The 21,292-nt window shown below is 43.2% G+C and overlaps 1 protein-coding gene across 1 annotated transcript in view; it reads left to right on the top strand.

Moving 5' to 3' along the window:
* The window catches only part of LOC134571648 (cytochrome P450 3A4-like), a 98,047-nt gene extending 77,386 nt beyond the window's left edge, over positions 1 to 20,661 (top strand). Inside the window, exons 9-13 of the mRNA XM_063430125.1 lie at positions 1,871 to 1,955; positions 3,331 to 3,491; positions 4,351 to 4,577; positions 5,486 to 5,645; positions 20,281 to 20,661. Coding sequence (XP_063286195.1) covers positions 1,871 to 1,955; positions 3,331 to 3,491; positions 4,351 to 4,577; positions 5,486 to 5,645; positions 20,281 to 20,376 — 729 coding nt within the window. The 3' untranslated portion in view covers positions 20,377 to 20,661. The remainder of the gene's footprint in view (positions 1 to 1,870; positions 1,956 to 3,330; positions 3,492 to 4,350; positions 4,578 to 5,485; positions 5,646 to 20,280) is intronic.
* The last annotated feature ends 631 nt before the right edge of the window (positions 20,662 to 21,292 follow it).

Raw genomic sequence — 21,292 nt, 5'->3', positions numbered from 1 at the left:
ACACACACAGACACAGACTGCTGAATCCATACACACACAGACACAGACTGCTGAATCCATACACACACAGGCACAGACTGCTGAATCCATACACACACAGACACAGACTGCTGAGTCCATACACACACACACACACACTGCTGAGTCCATACACACACACACACACACACACACACAGACTGCTGAGTCCATACACACAGACACACAATCACAGACTGCTGAGTCCATACACACAGACACACACACACACACACACAGACTGCTGAGTCCATACACAGACACAGACACACACACAGAGACTGCTGAGTCCACACACAGACACAGACACACACACACAGAGACTGCTGAGTCCACACACACACACACACAGACTGCTGAGTCCATACACACACAGACTGATATGTCCACACACACACACACACACACACACACACACACACACACACACACACACAGGCTGCTGAGTCTATACACACACACACACACAGACTGCTGAGTCCATACACACACACACACAGACTGCTGAGTCCATACACACACACACACACACACAGAGACTGCTGAGTCCATACACACACATACACACACACACACACACACAAACTGCTGAGTCCATACACACACACACACGCGCACACACACACACAGACTGCTGAGTCCATACACACACACAGACTGCTATGTCCATACACACACACACACACACACACATCAAGCCTACCTGTCACTGCAGCCTGTTGCTGGGGGTCAGACAGCCATCTTCTGCAGCAGCAAGTTCTGCTGCTTTACGGCGGGGGCGGGGCTTATGCACGGGAGGCGGGGCTTGGTTTGGGGGCGGTGTCTGTGCCGGGAGCCTGTCAGTGCTCTCTCCAGCCCCAGCATCTCTGCACAAACAGCACCCAGCTCCTCTGGCCAGACTGCCCTGCATTCCCTCGGGCTGTAACACACTGTTACAGTCCGAGGGAATAGAATTGAAGAACATGGCCAGCAAGTTGCTGGCATTTGGGGGGCCCAAGGGGGGGCACATCATGATGTAGGGGGGGGGGGGATATGGCCCCCTCTGGCCCCCCCTAGCGACACCACTGCTTGGTATCAAGAGATCCCTGAAATTTCCACTTCTTAATAAGTGATTGAACAGTACTGACTTGCATTTTCAAGGCTTTGGATATCTTTTTATATCCCTTTCCATTTTTATAAAGTTACATTACCTTGTTATGCAGGTCTTTTGTCAGTTCTTTTCTGCACCCATGGCTTAGTATCTAGCCTGTTCAGTGCATCCACGTGAGAGATAACAAACTCATTGACTATTTATACACCTGCAATTAATTGCACTTTAAAAAGCCACAGGTGTGGGAAATTAACCTTTAATTGCCATGTTAACCTGCGTGTGTCACCTTGTGCGTATGTAACAAGGCCAAACATTCAAGGTTATGTAAACTTTTGATCAGGGCCATTTGGGTGTTTTCTGTTATCATTATTTAATGTCCTGCAAGGTAATTATTGCAGGTTTTTAAAAACAAAGTGGGACAGGGATACTGTCAATGAGATTATGTGATCTGGGTGCCTATAGTGTTCCTTTAAGCATTTTATTATCAGTACTTTAGCTGCCATTGTCAATGAGTTGTGCTTCACTTAGTATAGCAGCTCTGGTGGGACCTCTCATAAGCAACTTAGAAATTGGGTTTAATAAAATAATATGGGTCCTTTTGATATTGGAAAGGGATTACAGATAAAGTTCATTCTGACCTCCCAACCTCTAGTGAGTCAGCCTAATTATTTTGTTCAATGTTGTTATATTACGACTTATTGTAAAGTATTTTTTCTCTAATCTCATTTATTTGTTTGTTTGTTGCACATGCTTCTCAATTAGGATCAAGTGGACTTTATGCAACTAATGATTGATTCCCAAAATAAAGAAAACCAGTCAACAGAAGATGAAAGTCATGGATGTAAAGGTGATATGACTCAATTACTGCTTTAATCAGTGTTATCAAATTAGTTTAAGACTTAAATAACAATGGAAGCCTGATCAGCTGTCTTCTAGCTAGTTTAATTTCACTTACGGATGACATTATTTTTCGTATGCACCCTTGTATACCTAATAAGAATCAGTGTTATATTTGATATTAGACCTGTATTATGCACATGAAAACACAAATGCAAAAAATAAAGGCAAAGACACTTTAAGATCCCATATCATGTGATATTTCAGACACTGGTATTGTTGTAACTTACAGTAGGTATGGCAAAAAAGATAAAAGTGGTTAAAAAACTAATGTGTGGATCTTTGTTGGATGATTTCATATCTAGAAAGATTTATTTTTAAATGTCATCATATATTACTTTTAATACCACCTGCAAGGTAATGTCGAGTATTCTAAGATCTCTCCCTTTTCCCTTCTTGTGGGTTCCTAGAATGCAGCCTTAAAGGGACAGTATAGTCACCAAAACAACTTTTGGTTAATGAAGCAGTTTTAGTGTATAGATTATATCCCTGCAATCTCACTGCCCGATTAGCTGCCATTCATGAGTTTAATAATGTTCTTCCTGTTAATGCATCCCTAGCCACACCTCCCCTGGCTGTGACTGACACAGCCTGCATGAAAACAAAATGGTTTCATTTTCAATCAGATGTAACTTACTTTAATCGTTTTTATCCCCTGCTCTGTAAAGTGAACATTAATTACACACAGGAGGCTCCTGCAAGGTCTAGCAAGCTATTTACAGAGCAGAGATAAGTCATTCTAAAGCAAACAGCATTTCCAATAAAGGAAGTGTAACCATTAGATGACTCTTTACAGAAAGTGTTCAGGGAGGCTGTGTAAGTCACAAGCTGAGAGATATGACTAGGTGTGCATAAACAAAGGGATTGAACTCCTAAATGGCAGAGAATTGAGCAGTGAGACTTCAGGGGCATGATCTGGACATCAAAACTGCTTAATTTACTAAAGTAGTTTTTGTGACTATAGTGTCACTTTAAAGTTGAACCTATAAAATAAGCTGTATAAAATAGCAGAATTGAGGCTGATACGAATTTGCATTCTCTATATAGAGAATAGTATTAACAGAATAAGGTCTTTGCAAATACATTTGTTTCTTAGTAAAGTTATAAAAAAAGAACTGGAAGGTATAGACACATACAGAGATAACACTGTAATAATTCTATTCACATATGACAAGAGTAAGTAGACAGGTGAAGCAGGAGTAGTAAAGTTTATGTAATATGTTATATGTTATTCTATGTATCACAACAACCAGAGAGAGAGGGAAGGGAGGAAAATACACATGTAGGTGTATAGATGATAAGTCATTGATTTTTATTTTCAACAGAATTGACAGACACTGAGTTAATGGCACAGGCTCTAATTTTCATTATTGCTGGATATGAGACCACAAGCACCACGATGACATTTGTGTCCTATAACATTGCGACAAACCCTGATGTGCAGACAAAACTTCAGCAGGAAATTGATAAGTTTTTACCTAATAAGGTCAGAGAAAACCTGGCATTTTGTATTTTATTAACACTTTCAAAATTGTATCAAAAGTGTCTTGTAACATGCAATAATAAAAAAGGTATGTCTTGTCTAGCTTGTAATCATATGTTTTTATCATTTGAAAGAAAAAATGACTTCCACGTCTCAGGCAGAACACAGACCATATAAATGATATTGCTTTTATGTAATGGAGGTACTGCCACTATGAAAAGTTTTTGAGGTATGAAAGCATATATATGGTATTCAATATATAGGCAAAAGATGAAACATACTTGGTATGTCCTGATTTACCCTAAAAAGAAACTATTTCCTTGTTTTTTCCCCTTGTTATTCATCCATCTTGTTTGCTTCCAAAAACAAAGATTAGGAGTCTTGTCAGTTCACACTTTGGCAGGGTTCACACTTATTTGATTCACATTACCTGGGATTATTTATTTTATAATTGGGAAGACAGAGATCTCTGGGTCAACATTCCTTAATTCATTAATGTTTTAAAGTAATTTTATGTCAAAATGCAAGCAAAGCATATGTCAAAAATTAGTGTACAATTTTTTTATAAACAATTTTAAAAGTGTAAATCATATCACATCATTTTCATGACATTGTGGTCCGGTGGCTTGAATTTCACATTTTAAATCAGCTTGTATTCCACATTTCTATTTGATGAGGGTATACGTATACTTGTTTATTAAAGGCTATTTCCACATAGAAAAATATGTATTTTACCCACTGTTCTAAAAAAATACATACAAATAAAATATCTGTTCTTTAAAATGTCTTTTGTTCTTTACTTACAAAAGTTAATTGATCAAGAAAAATTTGAACATAGCATAATACTTTGCTTTTTTCACAGGCTCCACCAACATATGATGCTGTAATGCAGATGGAATATCTTGACATGGTGATTAATGAAACCTTGCGACTCTATCCTGCAGCTAGTAGAATTGAAAGAGTTTGTAAAAAAACAACAAATATAAATGGTGTAACGATCCCACAGGGTGTTGTCACTGTTATCCCTGTGTATGCTCTGCATCGGGACCCAGACATTTGGCCAGAACCAGAGGAATTTCGTCCTGAAAGGTATCGTAACTTCGTACTTTGTTGTTTTATATTGTGAATGCTTTCCCAGAATTCTGATTTTATATATATTTAAGAGAAAGTGTGAAATGGGACTGTACTTCTAAATCTAGTAAAAGTATGGAATTATATTTAAACCTAGTTTTGAAGATATTTGAGCAGTTTCCTTTTAAACTAGATATCTACATGATTTGCTCTACTCCACCAGCAAAATTTTCTACAGCCATCATATTTTTGCTTACCCCTAGTTCACTCCCACTTCTGGTAGAACTTGTATCTGATTGATAAGTCTAGAAGGTGTAGGACTCACTTTCCCAATGATGCCAACAAACTGGATTTATTTCCAACATTTTGTGTCACTTCATTGTCCTTGGACAGTGTGAGAAGGTTTTATTATTTCTCTTCCCACAGAATACTCACAGAAACTACAGTGCATTGCCATACATGTGCTGTAGTTGCTGTGAGAATATGGAGAACGACTGCTTGAAGGAGAGTTTACCTGCTGTTCACCTGTCAAACAATTCTCATTATACACACAGAGCTGCTAGCAATCTAGTGTATGCCTAGAATTGATTGACAGTGGCATGTTAGCCATGACACGTGGGCTTTAACTCAAGATTAAAATTTGAGTTTTCTACTAATTGTATACGTTAAACTTCATGCAAGGCTTCGCTGGGGTACTTCACAAACTCAGACCCCATGGAGATAATTCTAAAACATTATTTTTTTGCGTAACTTGACTAATTCCTCAGAGTTAAGTATCTCAGGTGTTGATAAGACTTTGAAAACTGTGAACTTTAATAAAGGAATTTAAAATGATGTTCTAACACTTCTAACAAGAGTGAAGTTACTGATATGGAAATATAAAATAAACTTGTTTTACAAGTATATACACATATCTCTTTTTTTAGGTTCAGTAAAGAAAACAAAGACAATTTGGATTACGTATTTCTACCCTTTGGAAGTGGACCTCGAAACTGCATTGGCATGAGATTTGCATTGATGAACATGAAGCTTGCATTTGTTACTTTAATTCAGAACTTCACTTTCCGAACTTGCAATGAGACTCCAGTAAGAAATAAGATTAGTTAACTTTATGACCATAAGATGTTTGTTGTTCAATTGTTAATCATTGCTTTACACCTTAATGATGTTAGGACATGTCATTACATCATAACTATAATGGGCATTAATGCCTTTAGGGCATAATGACATGTCCTGCAGATTTAGTGTATGCAGAAGTAAATCCCTGCTCACACCAGGAACCCCAGGTATCAATGAATACCTAGTACACTATTAGATTAGCGGTTTGCAGCGCTGGAAGCCAGTGCTGCAGACAGCTGTTTAAATAGGCATTTTAATACCTATTAAAAGATCACAATTTGAGCATGGTTAAATATTGGCTCACACCACTAACCCAAGGTAAACCACTGAGTTTGCTGGGGAAAGTTTTAGTGGCCCCAGACTTTTTTTTTTTTTTTTTTTTAATTCTTTATTTTTTGTTGTGCAGGTAGGTACATAGATAGATCAAGCGCCACAACAGCGCACACGTTGTATACATGGAAAACAATGGCAGCAGTACATGCACATTTTTATATTTAGGATTTTAACAATTCTGTCTGAGCCAATATAGTATGCTTAATAATAAGTAGTATACATGTTAGGCAATGGTGAAAAGTTAAGTAGTTATGCCCGTGAAGGCTTGCTAGGTATAACGAAGAAAAAGTAACTTATATGGTTAACTTAGAGCGTAAGCAGGTGCGTTGCTAGAGTGAGTTTACAAACAGTATTGCAAAATTTAACATCGGGTAATTCAGTAGTGATGGTGGTTGCAAAGAACGGCAGTTTGGTCGGGACCCTAAGGTGAGGGTAGATGGCAGTGGCGATAAGGCACCGTCCTGCATCCAGCACAGTAAAAAAAGGAAAATTCAAGTCGGTCCTGCTATCTACATACATGCGGCTCTTATGAAATAACATTATGACTACGAGAGCCTAGATATTCATGTCTGAGTGCTACGTAAGGCTAGAAACAGGTGCCCGTTCAGTTTTACTCTCATAACGCAGAGGATAAATAGGGTTTCCCAAAACGTAAAGTAAATTAACGTAAACCTCAGCGGGATGAAAAGTGTGTAATTCTAATTGTAAAGTTAAAAATTAAAATGCTTATGGACATGGGTATCTTACGGGCATGCCCAGGCACTGTGTAGTGGATCTGTAAGCTTGGGGACGCGTGTGATGTATGTAGTGTGATTGCCTATGGCGTTATTGCCGTGCGCTGGGTAATATGGGGGCACGGTGATAGTACCAATTTATAGAGGTTATGCGCAAGCATAGAGACATATATGGCAGCATAAGCAGTTCTGTGAGCAAAGTGTTAGCGTCTTATTAGTCCAAGGAAGCGCATACAATGCGTTGCTCTGGATAGGAGGGCTGTTAAGCAGCAACTTGCCCTAGGTCGCCAACGGGGCGCCAGATGATGCATTAACCGCCGACCTTGTGTGCTAGCAGAGAGTCTTCGGTGCCCAGGATTTTGCAGCAATAAGTACACACGAACTGGTTGAGTGTTGCATGAGTAAGTTGGTAGGAGGCCTCCTACTGGAGTAAATGTCCAGGTTTAGGTAGTGGTTGCTTTATAATTATCGTCGTGGGGTCTTCGTGGTACAAAGGGGGTTGCTCCTGCCGGGTCCCACGTGTGTGTCGGTGCTGAGGCGCTCGATGCTCCGGTTGTGAGTGCATCTCGTGGGAGGCCCAGAGTCTCTAAGATGGCCGCGGCTCCTTCGAGATCCCGGATAGGGTATGCGTTGCCGGCCTGGAGGACCGTTAGGACATGAGATCCCCGCCAACGATAGGGGATGTCCTTGGCTCTGAGCATTGAGGTGAAGGGCTGCAGTGTCCTGCGCCACCCCAAAGTGCTTCCCGATAAGTCGGCGAAGAAGGTGAGATTCGAGTGCTCGAAGTTGTAGGGGGTTTTTCCCTTGAGTGCCCCCAGTACTGCAGCCTTGTCTTGCTTAGTGTGAAAACGGACAATTAAGTCCCGTGGGGCCGTGGAGGGTGCCTTTGATGGTTTCGGGATGCGGAACACATCTGCGATCATCACCCCTTTCGCCTGTTTAGGTGCGAGTATTGCCGCCAACAGCCTCCTCACGCAGTGCGGTGTTTCTGCGTCCGGGATCTCCTCGGCAAGGCCTCTGATCTTAAGGTTGTTGCTGCGCCTGTAATCTTCTATTGCCGCGAATCTCAGTTCTGTGGCTGCGTGGTTTCGGTGGAGTGTTTGGATCTCCTGTAGCAGGTGAGTAATTTGTGCCTTTGTGTCGTGTGATTCTTTTTCCACAATACCCATCCGACCGTGTAGGCCCTGCAAGTCTTTGCGGAAGGCCGCCATGTCCCCTTGGAGGTCTCTCCGCAGGCCTGCCAAAAGCTCCTGCATGTCCGCCTTGGTCACCGGTGCAGAGTCCTGTTTGGTATTCGTTGTTACCGGTCTCTGGCTGGGCTCTTGTAGGGAGGGCCTGTGAAAGTCCTCGGGCTCCATGAGCTGGTCGTCCGAGAAATCGGAGCTCTCACCCATGTAGGCGGCCATCTTGGGTAGAGAGGCACCATGTGCCTGCCTCCATAAGTCTCCAATGCTGGAGCCTGGCTTCGGCTTGTCCGGTTTTTGTTTCTTTATTTTTCTACCCATCCCGGCTCGGGTTGCCTGGGGATCGGGTTTGACTCGATTATTTGTGTTTGAAAGCTTTTAAAGTAGTTTATCTGGTTGCTGATAACGGAGCGCGGGTATCATGCGACCGTTCAGCTCCGTAGCTTGACTCCGCCCCCCGGCCCCAGACTTTTTAATGAGCAGCTTGAAGCCCTGAAAACCATTCCTTCAAGTTATTTCTTTAAATAGGCATTTAACCCCTTAAGGACCAAACTTCTGGAATAAAAGGGAATCATGACATGTCACACGTCATGTGTCTTTAAGAGGTTAAATGCCTTCAAAGACATTACTGTGTATGTAGGCTTAAACACTGTCTCACAACATTAACCCCAGGTATCAATGGATACTTGGGGCTTTAGTTAGTCAGCTGGAGACATTTTTAATATCCCCAGACTGAATGATGAGCTCTGTGCAGTGCTGGACGTCACCAAGTCTGTCCCCAGACATTTTGAACCGGTGCTGGGCTTAGCCAAGTTCCCAGGATTGATCTCTTCATACTCGACTGGGAACCAGGCTAATTCAGAATTACACTAACTGTAATTCTGAAAATGCCCAGTAGATGGTGGCAGCATATTACCATCTACCGTGTTAAATATAGTAAAACCCATATGTAATATCAGAATTGATATTAGCAGTGGGTTACCTTAGAGTTGGGATTAGTGGTTGGGTTAGGGTTAGCATTAGGGTTAGTGTAGGATTAGGGAGGAGTGGACTTAGGGGTTAGAGTAGGCTAGTGGACTTAGGGTTAGGGTTAATGCTGGGTGTTAATGCTGTTTTATGAGAAATCCACAGGCGTCACAATGTAGGGTGAAGGCAAAATTTTTTTTATTGGAGATCAAAAGAGGACAAGAAAAGATAAGTTTCAGCCAAGAGGCCTTAGACATGTACACATGGGGAACTCTACTTCTTGTTGTTCCTGGTGGGCTGCGGACCCCCTTCCACAGAGCTCCTTCATAAACTTACTTGTGTGCAGCACTCCTTTGACTTAATGCTGTTTTATGGTTAAAGCTAGTGTGGAGTTGACGTTAAGAGAAAGATTAGTAAAAGTAAACAACCCACAATATTCCAAATGAGGTATGTCCAGTATTTTGTAGTAACCACTTAGCCACAAACAATTGCCAAAGTTAGCGTTCATATTTGTTTTTTGCATTTTTTTACACAAAAACTGCACTTTTACTGGTGATTTCATCGTCCTGACAAGTTTTTCTGTTGTAAACACTCATATTTGTGTTCAGCGAAGTCTCCCGAGTATAACAATACCCCCCCATGTGCAGGTTTTATGGTGTTTTGTAAAGTTGCAGGGTCAATATAGTGCTTGCCCAATTCAGTTTGCAAGATTGGTTTACTGGGTCTCTGTTGCCTTTTGAAACCATATGGTAGCCCAGGAATGTGAAATGACACCATCATGGACAACCCATGGTCATAGACACACCCTAATCAAAGATCTCCCTCACCGGCCCACAGGCAGGGAGGGAGGCAGGAGAGGACCCGTGGAGCTCTAGCCAGTAGTTCCGCCGGGTTCCTCTCGCGAGGTCAGAGTGTTGCCGTGCAATAGGCTGCTCATGCCTATGCCCATGGTATTCCAAATGGGGTATTTCCAGTCTTTTGTTGTAGCCACTTAGTCACACATGCTGGACAAAGTTAGCGTTTTAATTTGTTTTTATAAAAAAAAAAATAATTTCAATTTATATTAATTATATATGTAAAGGCTTGCCTGAAGTTGTGGGAGGGGCTGGTTGATCCTACTTAAGACACAACTTCTGGAATAAAAGGGAATCATGACGGAATATTTCCGGCATGTGTCCTTAAGGGGTTAAGACACTCCCCCTTTCCTGCATCACCGTAGTATCAGACATGAGCAGGTGATCACTTCCGGTTTCGCTACTTCCGGGTCACGATCCTGTTACTTCTGGTTCATGGTCTGTGCGGTCCACAGTCGGCAACAAGCTGCTACTTTGCCACACTCTCGGGTGCTTGGTAAAACATAAGTTTATCCGTTTCCGGTCCCTTCACCCCTCTTCCACACACTCGTGGTCTGCTCTGGGGGAGATGAGGGGGGGTGGCGGAATTCATTTAGAGACCACCCAAAGCCTCCTCATTTGTCGGCTGCTTTGTTTACTTCTCCCACGTGGGAGAAGCTCCTGTTGCTCAAGTTACTTGTACAAACAGCGGTACACGCTCTAATATCTGAGCAAACTACTATGTTCAATATACTACTGGGTTACAAAACACTGGGTCCAATACATCACATATATTACCTACTGTTGAACTTATTCCCAATGTGGCAAAGCTATTTAATCTCTTACTCAAACATTACTGGGCATTCTGCCCTCTTGCACATATTTTAACAAAGGGCAGGCTCAGCTATTTTACACTGGGAGGCAGATTATGACAATTCAGGTTTTTCACTATACTAACAGACAGCTTTTCATCTTTCCCTTTGTTTCTATAGATATTTTATGTTTATTGTTGTTGGTTTTATATATATATATATATATATATATATATATATATATATATATATATATATATATATATATATATATATATATATATACAGTGGCGTACATACCAGGGTCGCAGGGGTCGCGGCTGCGACCGGGCCCGGCCCACCAGGGGGCCCGGCCGCCCCTGCGACCCGGTATGTACCCACAGGGCCAGCCTCTTCTGCTGGGGGGCCCAGGAGCCGGCCACCTCCGGGCCCCCCGAGGCTGGCCCTGCTGTCACCCGGCTGGCGGGCGCGCGAGGGAGCACTGTCCCCTGGGTGCTCCCTCTTCAGCTCCCTCGCGCACCGCACTGAAACCGGAGCCGGAAGATGACGTCATCTTCCGGCTCCGGTATCAGTACGCGGCGCGCGAGGGAGCTGAAGAGGGAGCACCCAGGGGACAGTGCTCCCTCGCGCGCCCGCCAGCCGGGTGACCAGCAACACCACTGGACCCCAGGGAATCCCCCCAGCTCTCACACAGGTAAGGAGGCTGGGGGGATTAAATTAAAAAAAACCAGAAAAAACGTGTGTGTGTGTTTAGTGAGTGTGTTAGTGAGTGTGTGTGAGTGTGTTAGTGTTAATGAGTGTGTTAGTGAGTGTGTGTGTGTGTTAGTGATAGTGAGTGTGTTAGTGAGAGTGGTAGTGAGTGAGTGTGTTAGTGAGTGTGTTAGTGAGTGAGTGTTAGTGAGAGTGTTAGTGAGTGTGTTAATGTGAGTGTGTTAATGTGAGTGTGTTAGTGAGTGTGTTAGTGTTAGTGAGTGTGAGTGAGAGTGTGAGTGAGTGTGTTAGTGAGTGTGTTAGTGTTAGTGAGTGTGTTAGTGAGTGTGTTAGTGAGTGTGTTAGTGAGTGTGTTAGTGAGTGTGTTAGTGAGAGTGTGAGTGAGTGTGTTAGTGTTAGTGAGTGTGTTAGTGAGTGTGTTAGTGTGAGTGTTAGTGAGTGAGTGAGTGTGTGTTAGTGAGTGTGTTAATGTGAGTGTGTTAGTGTTAGTGAGTGTGTTAGTGTTAGTGAGTGTGTTAGTGAGTGTGTTAGTGTTAGTTTGTGTTAGTGTGTGTGTGTGTTAGTGAGAGAGTGTGTTAGTGAGTGTGTTAGTGTTAATGTGAGTGTGTTAGTGTTAGTGTTAGTGAGTGAGTGTGTGTTAGTGAGTGTGTGTTAGTGAGTGTGTGTTAGTGTGAGGGATTGTGTTAGTGAGTGTGTTAGTTTTAGAGTGTGTTAGTGTTAGTGTGTGTGTCTGTTACTGAGTATGTTTGTGTGCGTCTGTCACTGAGTGTGTGTCTGTCAGTAAATGTGTGCGTCTGTTCATGAGAGTGTGTGTGTGTGTGTGTCTAAAGCACTTACCTTTCTCCAGCGCCGGGCTCCCTTGGCGCTGGGGATCTCTCCGTCCCGATCCGCCGCTCAGCTCCGAATGCACATGCGTGGCAAGAGCCACGCGCGCATTCAAACCGCCCATATAGGAAAGCATTACTCAATGCTTTCCTATGGACGTTCAGCGTCTTCTCACTGTGATTTTCACAGTGAGAATCGCAGAAAATCCTCTAGCGGCTGTCAATGAGACAGCCACTAGAGATGGATTAACCCTCAGTGAAACATAGCAGTTTCTCTGAAACTGCTGTTTTCAGCTGCAGGGTTAAAACTAGAGAGACCTGGCACCCAGACCACTTCATTGAGCTGATTTGATCTGGGTGTCTGTAGTGGTCCTTTAAGTGTATGTGTTTATGCATGCACTGGCGTACATACCGCGGTCGCACGGGTCGCAGCCCTGCGACCAGGTGCCCGCCCGCCATGTGTTGCGGCCCCAGCCCGCGCAGAGTAAGCGGGGGGGCCCACAGATCAGTTTTCGCACCGGGGCCCCATGGGTTGTGTGTACGCCACTGTATATATATATATATATATATACATACACACACACGAATTTCATGTTGGCAGCTAAGGGGCTTTTACTGAAATTAAGTGTACATATGGTTTGTCTGTATAGATATATGGATCAGCTTCAATGTTTAAAGGAGAGTGTATTTACTAAAGCTGTTATCTTCTACAAACATAGGGCCTTTTATTCCCCTTATGGCTAATCGCCCAGGAACACCACGCGTCAGTACTGGCAAGAAACCATTTGAGCGGATTATGAACTGTGGTCATACTCACAAATATTATCAATTATACAGGGAGTGCAGAATTATTAGGCAAGTTGTATTTTTGAGGATTAATTTTATTATTGAACAACAACCATGTTCTCAATGAACCCAAAAAACTCATTAATATCAAAGCTGAATATTTTTGGAAGTAGTTTTTAGTTTGTTTTTAGTTATAGCTATTTTAGGGGGATATCTGTGTGTGCAGGTGACTATTACTGTGCATAATTATTAGGCAACTTAACAAAAAACAAATATATACCCATTTCAATTATTTATTTTTACCAGTGAAACCAATATAACATCTCAACATTCACAAATATACATTTTTGACATTCAAAAACATAACAAAAACAAATCAGTGACCAATATAGCCACCTTTCTTTGCAAGGACACTCAAAAGCCTGCCATCCATGGATTCTGTCAGTGTTTTGATCTGTTCACCATCAACATTGCGTGCAGCAGCAACCACAGCCTCCCAGACACTGTTCAAAGAGGTGTACTGTTTTCCTTCCTTGTAAATCTCACATTTGATGATGGACCACAGGTTCTCAATGGGGTTCAGATCAGGTGAACAAGGAGGCCATGTCATTAGATTTTCTTCTTTTATACCCTTTCTTGCCAGCCACGCTGTGGAGTACTTGGACGCGTGTGATGGAGCATTGTCCTGCATGAAAATCATGTTTTTCTTGAAGGATGCAGACTTCTTCCTGTACCACTGCTTGAAGAAGGTGTCTTCCAGAAACTGGCAGTAGGACTGGGAGTTGAGCTTGACTCCATCCTCAACCCGAAAAGGCCCCACAAGCTCATCTTTGATGATACCAGCCCAAACCAGTACTCCACCTCCACCTTGCTGGAGTCTGAGTCGGACTGGAGCTCTCTGCCCTTTACCAATCCAGCCACGGGCCCATCCATCTGGCCCATCAAGACTCACTCTCATTTCATCAGTCCATAAAACCTTAGAAAAATCAGTCTTGAGATATTTCTTGGCCCAGTCTTGACGTTTCAGCTTGTGTGTCTTGTTCAGTGGTGGTCGTCTTTCAGCCTTTCTTACCTTGGCCATGTCTCTGAGTACTGCACACCTTGTGCTTTTGGGCACTCCAGTGATGTTGCAGCTCTGAAATATGGCCAAACTGGTGGCAAGTGGCATCTTGGCAGCTGCACGCTTGACTTTTCTCAGTTCATGGGCAGTTATTTTGCGCCTTGGTTTCTCCACACGCTTCTTGCGACCCTGTTGACTATTTTGAATGAAACGCTTGATTGTTCGATGATCACGCTTCAGAAGCTTTGCAATTTTAAGAGTGCTGTATCCCTCTGCAAGATATCTCACTATTTTTGACTTTTCTGAGCCTGTCAAGTCCTTCTTTTGACCCATTTTGCCAAAGGAAAGGAAGTTGCCTAATAATTATGCACACCTGATATAGGTTGATGTCATTAGACCACACCCCTTCTCATTACAGAGATGCACATCACCTAATATGCTTAATTGGTAGTAGGCTTTCAAGCCTATACAGCTTGGAGTAAGACAACATGCATAAAGAGGATGATGTGGTCAAAATACTCATCGTTCAATAAGTTCAGCTGGGTCGGCCGGTCTATTTCAGGTGTAGGGAAACGCATTAAAATAACGGAATGACTGTTCGTGTATCTGATTCTCCAGTGTCTCTTGTTCGTGTGCTTCAATGTACCGAATGCCACTGCATTCGTATGAAAAACTAAGTGCTGGAAGTCTCAGCAGTGTTCGTGTGAGCGAGTGTCCGAAAACAGTTCCATGCGCTCGACGACAAAACACCACTGGACGTTCGACAGTTTAAGATGGCCACCGCCACATGTTCGTGCATACGAACGATGACCACCCAGCCCTTCGTCAATTAAGCTGCGGTTAAATACAGATTCTGGGAGGTTAACGAGCAGCACACTCCACTTGCAGGGTGGTCGGTCAGTAATTAGTTTGGTTATTTGGTTATTTGGTTATTTGAACAAAGGAGGAGTTAAATTCACCAAACAAACCAACAAGCATGTAATGGGAAATATAAAATCCAGGCATATAATGGGAAATATAAAATCCAGGCATATAGTGAGAAATATAAAATCCAGGGGCAGAAAGGTCTATCACATATATATATATATACACCTCATATATACACATTTATTTTAAATGTATTAATGATATTTTTATTTTTACTTTTACTTTTTCACCAGTAGGGGGACTGCCTGTCAGTTCAGGCAGTCCCCCCGCTGGCAGCACTAGAGCGGTCACATGACCCCTTGGGGTTCTAAATTGGAGAGTGGGGACTCTCTGGGCTCACGGGGAACGCAGCGATCGGTAAGTACATGGGAGAGGGAGTGTAGTGGTACTTACCCTTTCCAGGGGCCGGCCGGGGTCCTCTGTTCGAGGCGCGCGGCTCATCGACGGCTGGAACAGGAAGGAGGGCAGTGACCGCGAGAAGCGGTCACGTGTCCCGCCTGACTCTAAGAGCGTGCCGCGGGTCTCGGGCGCGCTCTTAAAGGGACAGAGGGAGCCTCAATTGGAAAAGGCCTCCCATTGGTCCCTGTCATGCCACACTCCCCAGACACTGACCTTTTGGGGGCGTAGATGTGACAAGGCCCAATCAAAATAGATTTTTAGGTATTTATACTCACCTTTTCCCTTAGTTCCTAGCCCCTTAGTTCCTTGCCCTATCGTGGTTTCTGTTTCAGTTCCCTTTAGCGCTTGTTGTGTTCAGTTGTGTTCCTTCGTATTGACCTTGGCTTTGTTTCTGACTACGTTATCTCTTTATCCTTATCTGTTCTGTTTGCCGGCTTGCTGTTTACTGTGTACCAGACCCCGGCTAGTCCTAGTTTACGCTGTCTCTTTGTGCCATAGACCTCGGATCGCTCCTGACTCTGTACTCCTCTCATATACGTCGAGTCCGGCCATTCTAAGGTCCGGTAGACGTATCTCCCCTCTGTGTTGTCTTTTGTTGAATCCTGCGTGTTGGGGTATATTTTAGTTACATTACGATAGGGCCATGGACCCTGCAGATTTAGCTCAGCAGATGGCTTCTCATGAGGCTAGATTTGTAGAGCAGGATCACCGTATGGATCAGATAGCCCAGGCTCTCCAGACGTTCTTATCTAGAACTATTCCAGCAACCACACCTAACCCTCCTACACCCCTTCCTCCTGAAGTATCTACTTTGCCTAATACTTCGGTCCATTTAACACCTCCTCCTAGGTATGGAGGGGTTTCATTAATCAAATAGAATTCCACTTTGAGATGTATCCACGTTCCTTTCCCACAGATAGGTCTAAAGTGGGGTTCCTTATGCACCAACTTACCGAGGCACTTCAGGCTTTTGAATTTCTTAAGACTACGTTCGCCTCGGCACCTATTTTACAGCATCCTGTCCCCTCATCCTGCCCTATATTCTTGAAGTTGATGCTTCAGATATCGGGGTAGGTGCTGTCTTATCCCAAAGAGAGTCACCTGAAAAGCCATTGCATCCTTGTGGCTTCTTTTCTAAACAAAGTTTTAAAAACCTGATGGCGGTGGCTGTCCCACAGTACGTGGTTCACAGCCGCCACTACTTTTCCAGGTGAGCCATCCCTTCCCTGAACAACCAATTGGCGGACAAAATCAGGTGTGCACTGCGCAACTCCATCAGTGGCAAGGTCCACATAAACACAGATACGTGGACCAGTAAGCACAAGCAGGGACGCTATATCTCCCTAACTGCACACTGGGCAAATGTAGTGGCAGATGGGCCTGAGGCGGATAGCAGTTTGGTGCATGTCCTTCCGCCACCAAGGATTGCAGGGCATTTCTCTTTGCCTCCTGTTGCCTTCTCCTCCTACTCCGCTTCCTCCTCCTCTACCACCACCTCATCCATGCAGCGTAACACCTTCACCACCAACTTCAGCACAGCCAAGGGGAAACGACAGCAGGCCGTTTTAAAACTCGTGTTTTGGGGAAAAAACCCACACCGTGCAGGAGCTGTGGACGGGCATGGAACAACAGACCAATAAGTGGTTGTTGCCACTGAGCCTCAAGCCCGGCCTGGTGGTGTGCGATAATGGGCGAAATCTCATAGCAGCTCTGGGCCTAGCTGGTTTGCAACACATCCCTTGCCTGGCACATGTGCTGAATTTGGTGGTGCAGAAATTCCTGAAAAACTACCCAGATATATCAGAGATGCTGCAGAAAGTGCGGGCCGTCTGTGTGCGCTTTCGGCATTCTCACCCTGCTGCTGTTCGCCTGTCTGGGCTGAAGCGTAACTTCGGCCTTCCCGCTCACCACCTCATATGCGACGTGCCTACAAGGTGGAACTCCACCTTGTACATGCTGGAGAGACTGTGCGAGTAGCAGCAGGCGATAGTGGAGTTTCAGATGCAGTACGCACGGGTCAGTCGCTGTGCAGAACAGCACCACTTCACCACCAATGAGTGGGCCTCCATGCGAGACCTGTGTGCCATTTTGCACTGTTTCGAGTACTCCACCAACATGGCCAGTGCCGATGGCGCCGTTCTCAGCCTTGCTATCCCGCTTCTATGTCTACTTGAAAAAAACGCTTTGGGCAATGATGGAAGACGATGTGGCACAGGAGGAAGAGGAGGAGGAAGAGGGGTCATTTCTACGGTTATCAGGCCAGTCATTCACAAGTGGCTTGAAGGGTGGGTTCCTGCACCAGCATAGGCCAGGCACACAATTGTCCATCCAGGGCACAGTTCTGGAGGATGAGGAGGAGGATGAGGAGGATGAGGAACCGTGTTCACAGCAGGGTGGTACCCAACGCAGCTCGTGGGCATCACTGGAGCATGGCTGGGGGGGTACGGAGGACACAGATGATACACCTCCCACAGAGGACAGCTTGTCCTTGCCTCTGGGCAGCCTGGCACACATGAGCGACTACATGCTGCAGTGTCTGCGCAACGACTGCAGAGTTGCCCACCTTCTAACTTGTGCTGATTACTGGGTGGCCACCCTGCTGGATCCCCATTACATGGAAAATGTGCCATCCTTAATTCCCTCACTGGAGCGTGATCGGAAGATGCGCGACTACCAGCGCACGCTGGTAGACGCGCTGCTGAGGGCATTCCCAACTGACACCGGGGACTCAGTGGAAGCACAAGGCAAAGGAGGAAGAGGTCACCAATGCAGCTGGGGCACCGCCAGCACCTCAGAAGGCAGGGTTAGCATGGCCGAAATGTGGAAAAGCTTTGTCAGCACGCCACAACAACCAGCACCACCAACTGATATGGAAGCATTTCAGCAACATGGTGGAACAGTCCGTGTGCACACGCCTACACGTACTGACTGATGGGTCTGCCCCATTCAACTTCTGGGTCTCCAAATTGGGCACATGGCCTGAGCTTGCCCGTTATGCCTTGGAGGTGCTGGCCTGGCCTGCAGCCAGTGTATTGTCTAAACGTGTGTTTAGCACGGCAGGGGTCATTATCTCAGACAAGCGCAGCCGCCTGTCCACAGCCAACGTGAACAAGCTCACGTTTATTAAAATAAACCAGGCATGGATCCCACCAGACTTGTCTGTATCTTGTGCAGAATAGACATTTATACCGGCCTCACTCAGCCATTGTTATACTCAAGTGCACTTATACTTTTTCTTTTTTTATATGTCCCAATATTTTGAGGGCTTCCCCAATAAAAAAATAAAAATAAAAAAACCCAAACAAATAAAAAACAGTGTTGGCTACCTCTTCCTCCTCCGCTTCCACCTACACCACCACGGTCACCGCCTCCTCAACCTATGGGTCACTTAGTATAAACTATGTACACAATAGCAGAGGCTTGTGAAGGCCTTTTCTCCATGCATCAGGAGTTGAGCATTTCTCCATGCATCAGGACTGCAAGAAATGCACCGCAGGCCACAAATGTTTCTTTTTTTATATGTCCCAATATTTTGGGGGCTACCCAAATTTAAAAAAAAAAAAATATATATATATATATATATATATATATATATATATATATATAAAAAAAACTGTTTTGGCTACCTCCTCCTCCTCCGCCGCCGCTTCCACCTACACCGCCGCGGTCACCGCCTCCTCAACCTATGGGTCACTTAGTATAAACTATGTACACATTAGCAGAGGCTTGTGAAGGCCTTTTCTCCATGCATCAGGAGTTGAGAGAATACCCTGCACTCCAACCCTCTCTCAAATGGATAATTCTGGTGATCCTCCTGACAGCCATACTTTATATTTTGATTTATGTTCTTCCAAAGCTAAAATCAAAGATTCCATCTAGTGCTATTTTATGGCTCAGCTGTATTTTGAATTTTTAGGTATTTTATGTTATTTTAAGTGATTTCCCTATCCACATTTGTTTGCAGGGCACTTGTCCTACTCTTACCCCCATTTTACTCCGCTGGACGAGCCGTGTATCGGCGAAACGCGCGTCGGGACATTCATTTATTTATTTAATAGCTAGTTATGGAGTTCGAGATAAGGGACTGACAGGAAGCCTTCCTACATTACTCTCCAGATTATTTTTCTAGCTTAAGTTGATATGATTGGTTTTTAGCTGCTCCTTTTTCCAGCCGCAGGGACGCTCAGCGAGTAGTAGTTTCGTTCAGTAACATTAGGCGCTTGGAGTTTAGACAGCGTTCTACACATTCTCTCCAATGTTATCTACCAAGCTTATTTAAGTTTACTTAACGATCTTTAGCAGACAACTCTTTGAGGTCCGGACTTTTTTTCAAAGTTAGGCTGAACCCACCGGACCCGAACATCGAGGTGTCCGCTCAACTCTAATCAAGACATAAAGTTATTAAATAGAAAATGCACTGGATTCACAGGCAAACTACATAATAAATATGTTACTACTCCACTATTTTTAATATTGCTATGCAAGAATAAATTGTGTTTTAGATCACTGGTATTTAGTATCACAGTGTATAGAATTAGGCGTTTATTCCCTAATTATCCCTATTCTAATTTATGCTCTCAGTTTTATACTACAAATCTTTCTCTTTCACTTGTCTAAACTATTCTGATACTCACTAGTTTAACCTCTCTATCCATCTTTTCCACTCTCACATTTACCTAAATGTTTCACCCCCTAAACCATATTCTCAACTAGACCTGTCTGTTAATATTTGGCCATTTGGCCTGTTGTCGGAATTACACCACTCCGAAGCATCAAATGAACATATAACCAAACAAATGACTCTCATAATGGATGAGCATGTTTGTTTGATTCTTGATTCAGTGTTACGCCCATGTTTACGTAATTTATCAATATTTTGGATATCAGTACAAGTTTGTAAATAAAGAAATATCTGATTTTTAGGGGGAAATATTTTTGTTTTAACTGGAATAAGCAAAAATGTTATAAGTGTTATGTTTGATATTCAGTTTGTTTGTTATTCTAACAACAGTGCATTCCTTTTTTATTTGCAGATCCCACTAGAAATTGACACTCGTGGATTTCTGAAGACTAAAAAACCTGTTATTTTGAATCTGATCCCTAGAGCAGCTCAGAAAACAGAGGATTAAATGTGTATGCATTGCAAACAGACTGACAAGATTATTCACTAAAGTGTGAATTGTGAGGAAGTCAAAGTGAATTTCACATTTTAGGCCAAATTAGCTGAACTGAAAACACAATTGACATTTGTTTTTATTTTTGGTCCAGACATCTTGGTATAATATATGAAATTCACTCTGAATTCTCTTTGAATTCCTGCCAATTCACTTTAGTGAATAAATATGCCAACATATGTATATATACACAATATATAAACTCCTGAGAATACAATGTAATAAAGGATATGCTATTTTAAAAAATGCTTTATATTTTATATCAATAACAGTATCCAGAAATGTACACTTTAAGGTATATGTCAAAAACATAAGAAGAGTTAAATAACATTTAAAATAAATCATTTCAATCCAGACACCAACATTCTTCTTTTTGAACTACGTTTAGAAACCATTGCAATGAAATTATAAGAATTACTTACAAATGAAGAATTACTTACAAATTAGTGGAAATGAAGATTCTCAGTATTGCTGTTATCTAGGTTTGTTGATTGAGGCCTAAGGAGCTGGAAAGGAGATAAGACACAGTTATATGAATGTATTTCCACTAGGATGGGCAATGGAAAGCGGGTGGGTTGAGCAAACAAGTTGTAAACAATTAAAAAAAAGATTACAAACCAGTTTCTATTAGCCAAAATATTAATTACAATATCTACATAAAATATTGGTGGGATACATTCACTGAAAATAATAACAAACATGTTTCAGGGATAAGCTGAATGAAAATAATGATAGCTACTGTTTGAGAGTATAGCTACTGTTTGAGAGTGTAACTTCCACTAATCTTTCTCTCTGTTCACTCTGCAATGCTGGGAACACTTTATTAAACAGCACAAGACAGTGTACTATGCAATCTGATCAAGTATTTATT

The sequence above is a fragment of the Pelobates fuscus genome, chromosome 8 (genome assembly GCF_036172605.1).
Source record: "Pelobates fuscus isolate aPelFus1 chromosome 8, aPelFus1.pri, whole genome shotgun sequence".
Classification (NCBI taxonomy): domain Eukaryota; kingdom Metazoa; phylum Chordata; class Amphibia; order Anura; family Pelobatidae; genus Pelobates; species Pelobates fuscus.
Note: the sequence above shows the minus strand (reverse complement) of the source record. Positions and strands in the feature narration are given on the sequence as shown.